General features: G+C 32.1%; 1 protein-coding gene across 1 annotated transcript; it reads right to left on the bottom strand.

Annotated features, from left to right (window-relative positions):
* Positions 1-9,386: 9,386 nt before the first annotated feature.
* On the bottom strand, positions 9,387-11,468 carry LOC120138960 (probable indole-3-acetic acid-amido synthetase GH3.1). The gene is made up of 3 exons (XM_039154339.1): positions 11,147-11,468; positions 10,963-11,064; positions 9,387-10,878 (listed from the first exon to the last, which is right to left on the bottom strand). The coding sequence occupies exons 1-3, from the start codon at positions 11,464-11,466 to the stop codon at positions 9,507-9,509; spliced, it is 1,794 nt and encodes a 597-aa protein (XP_039010270.1). The 5' UTR covers positions 11,467-11,468; the 3' UTR covers positions 9,387-9,506.
* Positions 11,469-12,269: the final 801 nt, after the last annotated feature.

Raw genomic sequence — 12,269 nt, 5'->3', positions numbered from 1 at the left:
AATTAGCACAACAAAAAATCCATTTTTTAAATTAATAAAAGATTCAAGTTTTTTTTAAAAAAATTATTTTTGCAGTTATATATATAATTATAATGATGAAATATAATAATAATTATAAAAAAACTAAATATTCAAAATATTTAATTTTTTTGCTAATATATATATAATTAAATGGCATTTTCAAATAAAATATAATATCAAATATATATTATCAAAAAGTTCAAGGGCTTATTTATTTATTAAAAAATTATTATTCTAAATTTAAAATCTAAAATACACAAAATATAAAAATATAAAAATAATTATAAATGAGAATTAAATTGCTAAAAATTCAACAATATATATTAACCATAGTTGGTCAAATTTCCTATTAAATTTTTTACATTAAGTTTAGGTAAAGTTTACTTCCGTTTATCATGTTATATTCACTACAATACTCTTCTTATTTGTATAACTTTTTTTAATATTTTTTATTATATAGTTCCATAATGGTTAATGATAGAAGTTGTTGGTTAAAGGGCCATATTAATTGTTTTTGTTTTCCTAAGCTTGAGGTTCACATTGAATGCAACCATAATTTGATGGCCAACTTGATTTTTTTAAATGTACAAGAGCCTTACGTATCTTTTTTTTTTGAAAATTAATATAAATTAAATAAATATTAATCGGGTATCGATGACCCATAAATACGGGTACCTAGGTTTTATTTAGGAGAGAAATTTCCCTCTATTTTATTTTAAAGGAAATTGATTTTTAAAGGGAAACTTGATTTTAGAAAAAATTATTTGTATTTATTTTATAAATATTTTTTAAAACCCTCAGTTTAACCGTTCAGGCCATTATTCCAACTTTATATTTCTTCTTTCATCGTGAAGACAAAATAAAACTACAAGTTTTTTCTTTGATATTATGTCTAATTACTCTAGTAGGGATTTATTAAAAAGAAATCTAAACCTAGGGATGCGATCTAATAAGATTCTATGAATACATTGAAAGGAATATAAATAGTTAATTAAAAATAAAACATAATAGCATAAAATGATGACTAAACTGTACTAAAACAAAACAGTGAGCCACGATCAAAAATAGTAAAGAAACATCCATTGACCAAATTAGAAGAAAGTAAAATAAGAGACTACAAATGAAAATATATGATAATAAAAGGACCCATGTTTTAATTATACCAAATATTTTAGGAGAACACAAAAACCCTAGCCTTTCACGCATGTTGTTTTCATTTGGACATTTATGCTCTTCGAAACCATTGAAGAAATAAAGAGAATGGTGGCCCCTTTCGCCCAGGGGCCATCGTCGGAGAATAATGTCGGGACAGGGCGAGAAGCGCACCTACAACTACAAGAAGACAAAGCATTGTGGCATAAGATATCCTTTTTTGGAAAAATGCCTTCTCTTATTTGTAGGTTCAATTGCAGCACAAGATGAAACAAGAGGCAGAACAATATCGACAATGGAAGGCCAATCGTGAAAAAGAGTTGTTGCAGGTGCATCACTTTTTATGAATAACATACTCTAGTTCCAGCTTCCTTCCTCCTTTCTTTTCACATGTCTTCTATGAAGAAGGATTTGTACCTAAAAACAGATGTGTTTCCATTGTGAACTTGATAAATAAAAAAATGAGCTAGAAAGCAACTGAGCATGCATTAACTTGACTATTATTATCTATATTTTATTGAAGTTATGGTGAACAGGGCACATTAGTATCTATTCTGCTACAATCCAATAAACTGTTGCGACACAATAACAAGTTAAACGCTCCACTTCGAATTACCATGTTTCTCAATGAAGCACTTCATTCTTTGGACCTTCAATAGGGACATTTTGTTAGATTCTTTCTTGTCCATAAATGTTTTATGCTCAACTAATGTTGACTTTTAATAGACATTAAGAAAGCTTTTGGCTGGTAAAGTTTTCCTTCCAATGCTGTCAAAGTTTGGAAAGTAGCTTCTACTAGTCATAGTTGCCTTTTGTATCCTATATTTTATTTTATACTCTAATGCTATTAACTTCAATGTTGATCTTTTACTTTCTTGAATAGCTTAAAAAGGAGGGAAGGAGGAATGTGTATGAAAGACATAAACTCGAAGCCCTAAATCAACGCCAAAAATGGTAAAGAATCATGATAAGCATGATTAATCTTTGATGTTTTATTATTTCCTCTGTATTGAAAGTAGTGTTACGCTTCTTTGGCTTCTTTATTGTACTTGGTTGTCAAGTTTTTATCGGTCCAGTGACCAACAATCAAACTTTTTCTTCCAGGTTCTTCAAAGGAAAACAAAAGAGGCAGCAATGGCTACCAAAAGGCTGAAAGAATTGTTAGAAGCACGAAAGTCTTCTATACGTCACAACTCACGTAAATGTACTTTTTGAAATTAATCTATTATTCATTCTTTCTATGATATTCTAATTGTTTGTTATCCCTTTCAGTTAATCACAATGGGCATACACCAAATGGACAGGTAAATGATTTGTAATTCTGCATTTTTTCATGAACATTACTCTGGGTCAATAATACCTGATAACTAGCAGCATGTTTATATATTGATGTAACTTGGCTAGTATCCTGATCAAAAGTGTAGGAGTTCAGAGTATTGTTTTAAAAAGTATTTTGGTTGTAAACCAAATGTTTAATGAACTAATAAGAAATACATAGTATATAAATTTTACCTCGCAGTTAGTTTGTGATTTATTTTGCATTTGTTGATGAAACGAACGGACAACTTTAAGTCGTACTTTAGCTACTATTGATTTTTGAACTTAAGTTTCATAGCTAATATGATTTGCTTTTCGTTTCATAGAACGACAGGATTTGGTTGGATAAGTGTCCATTGCAAATTTATAACAAATATTAATTTCTCAATATAAAAAATTGTGACAAGTAATATTCTTTCACAATAAAAAATTGTAACAAAATAATCTAGTCACAATAACACGTTAAATTTAATCAAATTAAAAAGTTATGTCAAATTTATTTCGTCATAATATTTTGTCAAAATAGAAAATTGTGACAAATTTATTTAATCAAAATAAAAAATTTATAAGAAATATTAATTTCTCACTATAAAAATTTGTGACAAATAATATTCTTTCACAATATCAATTTGTAACAAATTATTTAGTCACAGTAAAAAGTTACAAAAAATATTTAGTGACAAAATAAAAGTAGTAAGAAAATAAATTTGGTTGTAATATGTATTTTTGTCACGAATTTTTTTTGTTTGATGTTATAATTTAAGTTAATTGTGACGAAATTCACTTTTTGTGATTAAATAATTATTTTTATTTTAACAAATATTTTATCTCTGTAACTTTCATTTAGTGACGAAATAGCAACTGTGACAATAATTTTTGTTGCCTTATGTATTTTCGTTACAAAAACCATTTATATTTGATGTTTAAATATAAGTTAGTTATGACAAAATATCTTCTCGTGACGAAATAGTTAATTGATTGTGACAAATATTTTATTATAATAAGTTAATTATAGTAAAGAAATTTCATTGTTACAATAAATACTACACAATGGTAACGAACACAATTTTGTCACGATATACTTTACATGACAAGCTTGTTCTAACAAACATGATAACAAATAAAATTGGTCAAAATAAATATATCGTGATAAATTTAGTACTTTTAGTGGTGATTTATTATTATAGCCCAATGTGTATGTAAGAGAATATAATGTATGTGTGTTTAAGGTGCGCACTAGGCACAACACGGTGCCGAATCATAACTGAAACTGCAATATGATGCACTTCAGTGCAATCATAACCTAAGCACTAATGGTGTTGAACATTGGTACACGAATGTACCAAAGCTGAACTAATAATTGATAACTGATAACTGAAAAGTACTCACTAAATGACATTTCAAATGTACCTATGACTCTCAATGCAACATACAATGGGCTTATATGTATCATCATAGAATCATTTATTAATCTGTGTCTTATAACTGTAAAACATCTTATAGTTGTAAATATCTGATAACGTTAATCATTTGATATCTGTAAATATATGATAACTAAAAATCATCTGATAACTGTAAACATTTAGAATTCATCGTCATAAATATCATACTTGGGCCTTTCCTACCCAAAATCATTCATAAAACTTGATGAAAAGTTTTTATAGAAATATTTCACACTGAAAATTTATAAATCATACTGGAAAATAAAATGAGGTTGACTTATCGCAAGTCGTCCTCTAATATAATAATCAAACAAATAAACTGCTCTTACTTTAACACTTTATTTTTTAAAATCAAAATATAAGCCTCACTAAGCTTTAGATTTAAATCCTTTGCCTTCCACTACTTTGAATACACAATTTATCAAAATTTCATATTCTGACAATTTGCACTACCTTCAAACAAATATTATTCTGTATTAATTTAGATACTTAAAAATTAATTTGTTTACACCAATGAAAACTATACTCTAATACGAATCTAACCATATAAGGAACTCCGTCTAGTTCCACTTGTACAATTTATAGCAAATTTACAAAGTTGACTGACAAAAGCTGTTTCGGGCAGAATATGCCGCCCTGATTTCTAACCTATCACCGATTAAAAAATTATATCTTTTTGTATACCCATCAAAATCAGTTTACATTTGTTCTAAACGGAACTAAAATGATATACGAATCCAATGATATAAGATTCATTCTTCAATTATTGTTTTAGAATTTTTGGTGATTTTCTAAACTTTATGTTCAAAATATAATTTCTAGACAGATTTAACCAACTTGCATCATTAACTTATTCACTAAATCTATAAGCTTACCAATTGAACATATAGGCTTGAAGTACACTTCTCATGCACTATGATTCACTTCTTAATGTAACTCCGACACTGGCTCATCGCAAGCCAATGTTTGTTTTGATATCATAAATACAAGTTAAATGCACTCACTTTTGCCTCGCTATCGAACCTTCTCCATGATAATCTTCTCAAACTCATACTTTTTTCCTTCCCTTCAAGCTACTTGAATCACTAGATTTACCTTGATATGGCGATATCATATAATAACATAAAACATTCAAACTATATGTCAGCATCGAACTAACATAATCTAAACTTAAATATAAAATTCGATAGAAATAAATCCAATACTTAAATCGATATAAAACTAAATCGTACTTTCATCGTAACTTTCAAACTTCTCAAAATACTTATTCGATCTTATGAATATTTATTTTCATTATCAACCCTTCAACTTTTTCCAACTACACAATCAAACCACAAATTATGAATTATTTCAAGAATTCACCTTAACTTTTCTATTAACTTCATAATGATCCTTCACCATTATGATCATGTCACATTATTTACACAAAAATTCCAACACCTCAATAAAATTTTCAAATCACTACTTTAACATTCATAAGCTTGAAATTTCATCCTAAACTTTCTTAGACTTTTCAAATTCAACCATACAACTTGATAAACTTGCAATTAAATCTCAACTTAATAATGAAACCCAAAAATCAACCTACTAAATAAAATTTCCAGCTTTAAAATAATTTACCCAAATGACACTTCCTCATTTAATAAACTTGAAATCAAGTCCCTATAATATTGAGACTTTTCAAATTCCATCCTCAAGTTTACCAAACTTGCAATTTGGTTCCAATCAACTTTCTAACTTAAATTTCCAGCATTTCAACCATAAAAAATCAGCATTGAATCCTTCAAAATATTACATTCTTGCAATAATATCCCTCAATTCTAAAAACTTGTATATTAGCCCTTTTTACTAGCTCAAGCTTCCAAATGGATCCAAATTGATCTCCAAAAATACATAAAACACTTCTAATATCATTTATAGACCATAGAAAAAAATATCAATATTTTTCCCTAATGGTCGAATATCACCTTAGTCTTAAGGCTAGATTTTCATTCAATTTCAAGCATGAATTCAACTTCCTTAGATTAAATTCATGCTATTCTAACCATAACAACATCAAATTAAACCAAAATCCAATCATTCACTAAAACCCTAATTAGGTCAAATGCTTTAAATCACTCCACACTTAATTTTAAACATCATAAATGCTTGAAAATTAATTTCCAACCTCAAAAACATAATAATCTTTCATCAATTCTTCAAACTCCAGAAACCCTACATAAACCCTAACTTTCAATCTCAACATATAAGCATCCTCACCATGAAATATTAGTACCAAATGATAGAGAATTTCATGTAGATTAATTCTCTATCTAATAGCTTAATCTAAAAATCAAGTATATGACTTCAAAAATCAAAAATAAAATCTTACCTTAATAAGCTTGGTATTTTCGGCCATGAGGAGGAAGATAGGTGAAATATATGCTTCATCTCTTGATAATTATAGTATTTATTAATTAATACACTTGGCATTTAACTTATTAAATTGAATTTAAAATTCAGTTCTTAAGAAATTCCATTTATATCATTAATAAACCTTGATAATTACCAAATGACATTGCATTATCTTCCATTAAAAATATTACTTAGTCAAAGATGAATCAACTTGGCTTTGAATTTCTATTTTGGACATGCAATTTTTAAAAATTACATTTTAGTCACTAAAATTTCACTGTTCAATCAAATCTGAAAAATTACGTTGATCTAAGCTAAATTTCTATGATCTAAAATATGGAAATAATAGTTTCAACCATTTTATAACATACTTCAAATTTTCATAAAATTCCAATTCGGTCCGACTATCTGATTTCAATACCGAACTTTATCGCTTTATAGCTTATAACCAAATCCCATATTAAAAATATGTTTTCCATAAAACCCAACTTTCAAGAGTAAACTATCCATTTATGAAATAGAAATTCTTTTTGGGAAAATATGAAAATAATATTTCCAACTATTTTCTAACATCCTTCAAATTTTCGTAAATTCTGATTCGATCTGACTATCCGATTTCAATACCGAACTTTATATCTTTTAACACAAATCCCAGATTAAAAATATGTTTTCTAAAAAACCCCACTTTCAAGAGTAAACTATCCATTTATGAAATCAAAATTCTTTTTGAAAAGATTACCACTTAAGTTTCTAAACTTTTCCCAATTTATACTTTGATCACTAAACTTTCAAAATTTATATTTTAGTCACTAGTCAAAATTTGGGGTATTACAAAAAATCTATTTCGATGATCATGGGAATTAGATCAAGCTAGCTCGAGGCGATTTGTTCAAAGTGATTTCCAATTTTTATTTTCGTCCATTCTTCATTTTACTATTTTTCTTTAATCATTTTTTCTCAGATTGTTTCCTCATTTACTTATTCACGCCTACCCCCTATCTTTATTTTATTTTGTTACATCTTCCTAATCAAAATAAATAGCATAAGAGATTCCAAAATTTCTCTGTGAATCAACCCTCTTTATTATACTGCTTTCAATTCATTTATTTTATTTTATTCTAAAGAGATTTATTATTTTTGACGAGTGAAACTACGCTTGTCAATTATTAATAAAAGATTATAAAACAAATTAAAATATATGAAATTAATTTTTTTTTTCAAAAAGATGATTATCCGTCAATTCATCCCTCATTAGATATCATTACAGTAACTTGGTGTATTTTCTATTTAAAAAAAGAGAAAATAACCACAATGATCGAAAATCCCTTATAATATACGATTTTAACCAACTTTTTTTGGATTTGCAAAAATAACCAATAAAATCGAAATGCGAACTCCAATTTCACAACTCAGTTTCCAAATTCGCATTGCGATTTTCTAAATTCGCGTTGCGATAGTCCGAATTCGCGTTGCGATAGTCCGAATTCGCGTTGTGATAGTCCTAATTCGCGTTGCGATAGTCCTAATTCGTGTTGCGATAGTCCGAATTCACGTTGCGATTTTCCAAATTCGCGTTGCGATTTTCTAAATTCGCGTTGTGATAGTCATAATTCGCGTTGCGATAGTCCGAATTCGCGTTGCGATAGTCTAAAATCATTGCGATAGTCCAAATTTGCATTGCGATTTTCTAAATTCGCGTACGTTATGATTTTCCAAATTCGCGTTGCGATTTTCTAAATTCGCGTTGCGATTTTCTAAATTCGCGTTGCGATAGTCCGAATTTTTACGTTATTTCTTCTAAATTTGCGTTGAGAATAAAAGCTTATCTTATTTAATTGTTGGAGGATTAATTCGCACGACCACGACCACGACCACGACCCGAGACGAGACGAACGGCGGCGGCGGCGGTGCGCGAGAGTCCCCCTTGTTCTCTTTCACTCAACAAGGAAGTGGGAAATCCAAGCCTTAAATACCCATTCCCAATAACGTTTCTAATACTATGTGGGATTGAGCATTACCAACACTTGTTTTCAATGCTAAGTTGAAACATTTAACATTTAACATTTGGAAGTTGAAACACATTTAACACTTCTCTTAACCCAACTTTCGCCAAGTACATTGCCTTCTCAAGCATTGATTAAACCTTCTCATTTAATCATTAACATAGATCATGTGCTTAGCTACTTAAAATATAAAACAATAATTACGTTTTTCATTATAGGTAATACCACTAGTGCATGAGAATCACATAAGATTTGTTGAAATTGTGGGGTGAAAATATAATCAACACAAGACGAATGTGTTCCAAAAGGATGCATCTACATCTTGGCTACCGAAAGGATGTTCACTTGGTTAAATGTGTTTCAATTTTCAAATGTTAAATGTTTCAACTTAGCATTGAAAACAAGTGTTGGTAATGCTCAATCCCACATAGTATTGGAAACACTATTGGGAATGAGTATTTAAGGTATGGATTTCCCACTTCCTTGTTGAGTGAAAGAGAACAAGGGGGACTCTCGCGCACCGTCGCCGCCGCCGTCCGTCTCGGGTCGGGTCGGGTCGTGGTCGTGGTCGTACATGTCGTCCGCGTGGATACTATCTTTTTAGAGAAAATTCTTAAGAAACAAATGCGAATTATAATCCTACAACAATTAAATAAGATAAGCTTTTATTCTCAACGCGAATTTAGAAGAAATAACGTATATTATAAGACATTTTCGTAAATCGAAAAAAAGTTGGTCAAAATCGTATATTATAAGACATTTTCTGTCACTGAATTTAATTTTAAAAAAAATACAGTAACTTGATGTTCATGACTGCTTTTCTGTTCATGATCATCGTTATGATAATGAAGAAAAGACAGATCTAAGAAACGATTGCAAGGCAAGGGACCAGACAGTGACAGGGAGATGCAGATTCAGTTGACAAGAAAACCCAAATACATTTACATATGAACTTATATTTATTACACAAACATATTGAAAAGAAGAAGAAGAAAAATACTTTTAAAACATAAATAACTTAAAAATTTTACAACACAACCACTGTTACTTATCTTTTTTTTCCTTTTGCAGAAAAGACGCTGTTGTTTTTTGGTTGGTAGCAAGGCAGACTATTTCTTCAACCTTTATTACTTTTTTCTCCAATACTAAAGCGTTGATGCCATCATGCCAAGTGCGCTCAAGGACGTCGTTCAGGGTTCCAGTGTGGTAAAGCTGGACTGAAATGCTTTGAAATCACCCTTGAGTCGAGAAGTTCCATGATGGGTGTGAAGCTGACACATCTTGGAACTTTGTATTGATTAATGGAAGCTCCCCTTGAAATTGCATAGTCCATTAACTCCTCAAACGTGCCGTTTTTCACCACCCTTATCTCCAGTGGACCGATTGAGTCTGCAACTCGGCATTGACGGTAGACTACGTTCAATGATTCCTCCATTTCGAAGCAGCACTGGCTCAAAACTTTGTCGGTCGGGGCATTAGCAGCTTCTTTGACGAACAGTTCCCAGTAAATGACGTAGCGACCGGGTATATGTTTGGTGTCCGCGTAGCTCGTGTATTCAACCACGCTGGTGTTGAATTCCTTGAGCAAGACCGAAGCGTTTTCTATGGCCTGTTGCAACTCGGACTCGTCGGTTTTGTCGAAATCAATGCTCAACAATACGTTCTTTCTCCTAATGAAACGGAATTGCGGAGCGGCGTTGTGAAAACCTGTGACTTTGAGGATATCGCCGACTCTGTAACGGCACAATCCGGCGTAAGTAGTGACGATGAGTTCGTACTCTTTGCCGACTTCTAAATCAGCAAGATCAACGAGGGGCGGCGGTGAGTCGCGAGACAGCTCCGGAGTCGACGATTCATGAGGCAAGAACTCGAAGTAAGCCATGTTTGGCATGATGGTGTATGAAACCTCGGATGGTTTACACATTGGCTTGAGATTAAGACCGAAATAACACTCGGACGAAGCGTACATGGTGCAAGCCATGGGCAAGCCACCACTGTAATATTCGAGGGTGGGAATATATTGAGCCATGGCTCCGGTTACGATCACGTCGAGATACTTGGTGTTGGGCCAAATCCTGGTGATGATCCGCTCCCAATTCTCCTCCGAGCATTCCTTGGTAACGAACGCAGCAAGTTCAGGGTTAGGTTTCAAGATTTTGCTCATGCATTCTCGAACCGAAGGGTCCGAGACTTTAGGGTTTAAAGTCCCGGTTTCGATGTCATGAGCAAATTCTTTCCAGTTGACTTGAAGCAAACGAATGGCCTTGAGTAGGCCGGAAGCGAAGACGGCACCGACACGAAGGATCTCTTCCCTCATGATCAAGCCGCACAGCATCTGGGCGTACATGCTCTGGATCGAGTCGGGGCATAGAATGGTCTCGTCGGGGCTGGTGTACACATTGAAAGGATCATACGGTCTGTTCTTGAAGTGTTCACTTTTGTAGTAGCTGGTAAGAACGGGGCGTGCCAATAACCCTCCTGGGGTCTTTGTTTCAGCTTTTATAAACAAGAAATAAAGTCCCTTCCCTTTGTCCAATCCCGGCACGTAACTATCATAATCAAAACACAAAATTATCAACCTTTTGTATTCAACAAACAATATAAATCCCAGCTGAACTGCAAAAAATACTCACAGGTTCATTACAGGCATGAGAAGGCTATACAAGAGTTGACGACGATCCAACTCTTCATGAATCGTCGGCATCAGCTTCCTTTCTCCAGCAGAAGTCCCAGAACTGTAAATTAAAACCCCCAACACTACTTCATAAACGAGTACAAAAGATATGAAATCTCATAGCTAAATGCTAAAACTGGTACCTGGTCAGAAACTCCGAAATGGGGTGTGAAGATAAGATGGGAGACTTGTCACCATTGGCGATACGTTGGATCTCAGGCTGAAGATCCTCGTAAATGACAACTGGGATTTTGGACTTGAATATTCCCCGGTCCGTAGCTCCTTTGAGGTTGAACCGTTTGAGGTACTCAGTCTCTGCATTTCGAGTTAAGATCTCAGCTAAAACCCTCTCTTGAACCGAATCAACATTCTTCGTCATCTCTTCGATGAAAACAAGAGCTTTGGCATATTTCTCGCTAACGGAGGCGCCAACTGCAGAGGGGAGAGTTGAATCAACAGCCATTAAGGATGAAATACTAGCAATTAACAAAGCAAATGGATTCGAATATTGCTAATTCAGGACGAAGGTGTGGGAGAAGCTTGGGAAATAAGGGTTGCTTATATAGAGGAGGCCAGCTTGTGTGTTATTAGCGGCTTATATAAAATATAAAATAATTTTGAGGTTAGACAGATATATTATAATTAATATTATAATTAATATAATTTGAAAATAGTTAGATGTAAATAAAATTTTAGCATGAATATTATCTGTAAAATAAATAATTAATCGAATAAAATTTATATTTTAAGATGAACATTATATTCTCATAAATACATACATTTAGTAAATCTCCTAAAAAATTTAAATTTTCATATATTTTATTTATATTTTTCTATTTTTACACATATATTTTTTAAATTAATATTTTATAAATTTTATAAATTAATATTTTATAAATTTTATAAATTCGTCTTATCTATCTCGGTAATAATAAAATTATTGATTGGCTACTATGTGCCACGTCGGTAACTTTTAGACCCGAAGGAATAGTTTGTGTTTTGGAGGGAAGTTGATGGAATTATGTGTTCTACAAAAACATTTCAGTGTCCCCTATGTGTAGCATGGGAAGGGGACACGTGAGCCCCATACACGTAATTTTGGTAGTAAAAGACCCGACATTTGGGTCCTACGTGTAGTGCCATGTCAGATTAGTCAAAGACCTAAACGTCAGCCGGACCACACGCGGCTCTTTTCTGGTTCGGCTGTTGCTCGATGATGGCGACCCTTAGCCGGCTTTCCCGAGGAAAGAAAAATAAAAGAGACGG

Source organism: Hibiscus syriacus, unplaced genomic scaffold, assembly GCF_006381635.1.
Source record: "Hibiscus syriacus cultivar Baekdansim isolate YM2019G1 unplaced genomic scaffold, ASM638163v2 tig00110717_pilon, whole genome shotgun sequence".
Lineage (NCBI taxonomy): Eukaryota > Viridiplantae > Streptophyta > Magnoliopsida > Malvales > Malvaceae > Hibiscus > Hibiscus syriacus.
The sequence above is the reverse complement of the archived record's forward strand: the minus strand, read 5'-3'. Positions and strand labels throughout refer to the sequence as shown.

Excerpts from the sequence above, each read along its gene's own strand:
- LOC120138960 (XM_039154339.1), bottom strand. The coding sequence starts at position 11,466 with ATGGCTGTTGATTCAACTCTCCCCTCTGCAGTTGGCGCCTCCGTTAGC. Across the intron at positions 11,065-11,146 it reads ATTTCGGAGTTTCTGACCAG|TTCTGGGACTTCTGCTGGAG; the intron begins GTACCAGTTTTA and ends TTTAATTTACAG. Across the intron at positions 10,879-10,962 it reads CTCATGCCTGTAATGAACCT|TTACGTGCCGGGATTGGACA; the intron begins GTGAGTATTTTT and ends TGATTATGATAG.